We start from the raw sequence: 2,383 nt of genomic DNA, 5'->3' as shown, positions 1-2,383 counted from the left end.
GGGCCGACTCGATGGCACATAACAACAACAACAACAATGTCTCTTAAATTTATCCTTTCCTTATCACTCTATTGACAATGCTCTAGTCCTTTCCTTTTATCCCATGTCCCCTCTAACTCCTTTCAATCCATCAGGTACTTGAAATCAAGTGACTGATTGGTCTTGAATGATTTCAGGCAAAATTATTTTTGCATTTTAACTGTTAGAGTCCCAGAAAAATATCTGGTCTGATCTTATGCCATAAAGTTTATAAAATGGAAGCAAAGGCACTCTTCTAGAAAGGGATAACTTACCCTTAAGCTAAACATTACTATCATCTTCCTATGAGGTAATTATTGCCTTTGTAATTCATGAAGAAATCCTTACAAATGGTGTGTCAACTCATTCTCTTCTAGGGACCTCCAGGCATTGAGGGAGAATCTGGTCTACAAGGCGAGCCAGGTGCAAAGGTAACCTTTGTTTAAAAAAAATAAATAAAAAAAAGGAGGGTCTCCTAATATTCACCTTTGAGTCTCCTATATTTGCCACTTTTTGGCAAACATCCACCAAGACACCTTGGAAACAGCAGAAAGACAACAGAGAAAAACAAGAAGTGTTTTCAAGCCCCTATTCCTCAGAAAGTTTTAATAAAAAGGAGATTTGCTTTGTTTCTTCAGGGAGATGTTGGTGCTACAGGCAGTGTTGGAAGCACTGGAGAGCCAGGGTTACGGGTAAGTGTGCACTGGGAACCCATATAACGCACTGAGTGGCCTACTTCAGAGACTCAAAAGTTGTCAGTCTAAACACTTCAAAAAATTGCATATAAATCTTTCTGCTGCATTATAGAAAATGTCAGCCTTTATTTCATGTTTTTGAAAGCCATATGCCAAAAGCTGTTCACAATTTATATGAGTAGCATTTGGACTCCTAAGTTCATATATCATTCTCTGAAAATCAGTTATACTCTGCAGAACCCTTGCCAATTATGTGGAATCACTGTGATTGTCAGTAATGTCAGCATTAAAAGAAATTCATACACACCAGAGGTCAATGCTCAAGTTGTTTATATATATATAAATAGATCAAGTTGGTTTCCTGAACCAACAAGAAAGACAAAAGATTGAAATCTATTTATGTTAAAACAAATAAACAAACTAGAGTAATATAAAATTAATGAAATTCAATGTAATAATTGTAAATAGTTATAGTTTGATAGCTTAGAAAAGTAGTATTAATACCAAACCAAAACCCAAACTCATTGCCATTGAGTTGATTCTGACTCATAGTAGCCCTCTAAGGCTGTAAATCTTTACAGAAGCAGACTGCCTCATTTTTCTCCCATGGAATAGCTAGTGGGTTCAAACCATCAACCTTTCAGTTAGCAGCCAAATGCTTTAACCACTGTACCACAGGAGCTTCTTAGTACTAATGCAGACAAGCTTAATTTGAACTGTGGTAAGGAATTTTCTCCCAAGATTAACAGTGTGCAGAATAATTATAAGGGATATTGGTTTCTTAAAAAGCAAAATAGAAAGTTATATGTCATATGTTCTTTCTTTTTCATTTTCCTTTTTTCATGAGAGTGGGAATAATTGGGAATATCAGCAGTAGGAGAGATGGGGCAACTATGAAAAAGTACTGATTAAATTCTCTTTAAATAGTTCAGGTAACAAGAGAACCAAACAACTTTAATAGCTTCATAATATATGGCTCTACATTTCCTCAAGCTCTATATCTAGAAAGCATACAACTTCTTGATATATCAGGACCTTATTCTTTACTTCTCCTCTTTGTAAGAGAGAGAAAACAGAAACACTAAAAACCTGGTAGAGTAATTATAATTAAATGTATTAATTCATGTAAATCTCAGTATAGTAAGGTGCTAAAATTTTATGGGATATAGTATTTCTATTTCTTGTACTCAGAAACACAGATCTAGCTGTAAAAATTTCCAAACCTAACAAATGAATTTTATATTAACTTTAATTCTCTAAATTGTATTGTCATTCTGAGACAATCCTATATTTGAATTGATGACACTCTTACTCCCTAAATCATCTACAGAGCTATTCAAGATGAAGTCATGCATATTATACTGTCAAATTCCCCCTTGGAAATAAAGTAGAGGTAGGAATAAGTAGACACCAATCTGTTGCTTTCTCTGATGCCAGAAGTTAAAAATAAATTACTTTCCAAATTGAGATAAATTATTTGGCAAAAAAAAAAAAAAAAAAAAATTGATCTTATTATTTCTGCTACAAAATAGGGTGAACCAGGAGTTCCTGGAGAAGAAGGTCTCCAGGGAAAAGATGGATTAAAGGTAAATTATGCTATTAACATTATATATAAAATAGATGTTTTGTGTGAAATCTTTAAAAATAATTTTAGACAAAAAAAAAGAAGA

The 2,383-nt window shown here is 33.6% G+C and overlaps 1 protein-coding gene across 1 annotated transcript in view; it reads left to right on the top strand.

The window, feature by feature from the left end:
• The window catches only part of COL24A1 (collagen type XXIV alpha 1 chain), a 586,013-nt gene that overhangs the window by 392,196 nt on the left and 191,434 nt on the right, over positions 1-2,383 (top strand). Inside the window, exons 33-35 of the mRNA XM_007946195.1 lie at positions 396-449; positions 657-710; positions 2,246-2,299. Of these exons, the coding sequence (XP_007944386.1) occupies positions 396-449; positions 657-710; positions 2,246-2,299 (162 nt within the window). The remainder of the gene's footprint in view (positions 1-395; positions 450-656; positions 711-2,245; positions 2,300-2,383) is intronic.

The sequence above is a fragment of the Orycteropus afer genome, unplaced genomic scaffold (assembly GCF_000298275.1).
Source record: "Orycteropus afer afer isolate SDZICR_OR568_19922 unplaced genomic scaffold, OryAfe1.0 scaffold00152, whole genome shotgun sequence".
In the NCBI taxonomy this organism is placed as follows: domain Eukaryota; kingdom Metazoa; phylum Chordata; class Mammalia; order Tubulidentata; family Orycteropodidae; genus Orycteropus; species Orycteropus afer.
This window is presented reverse-complemented; position numbering and strand designations above follow the sequence as displayed.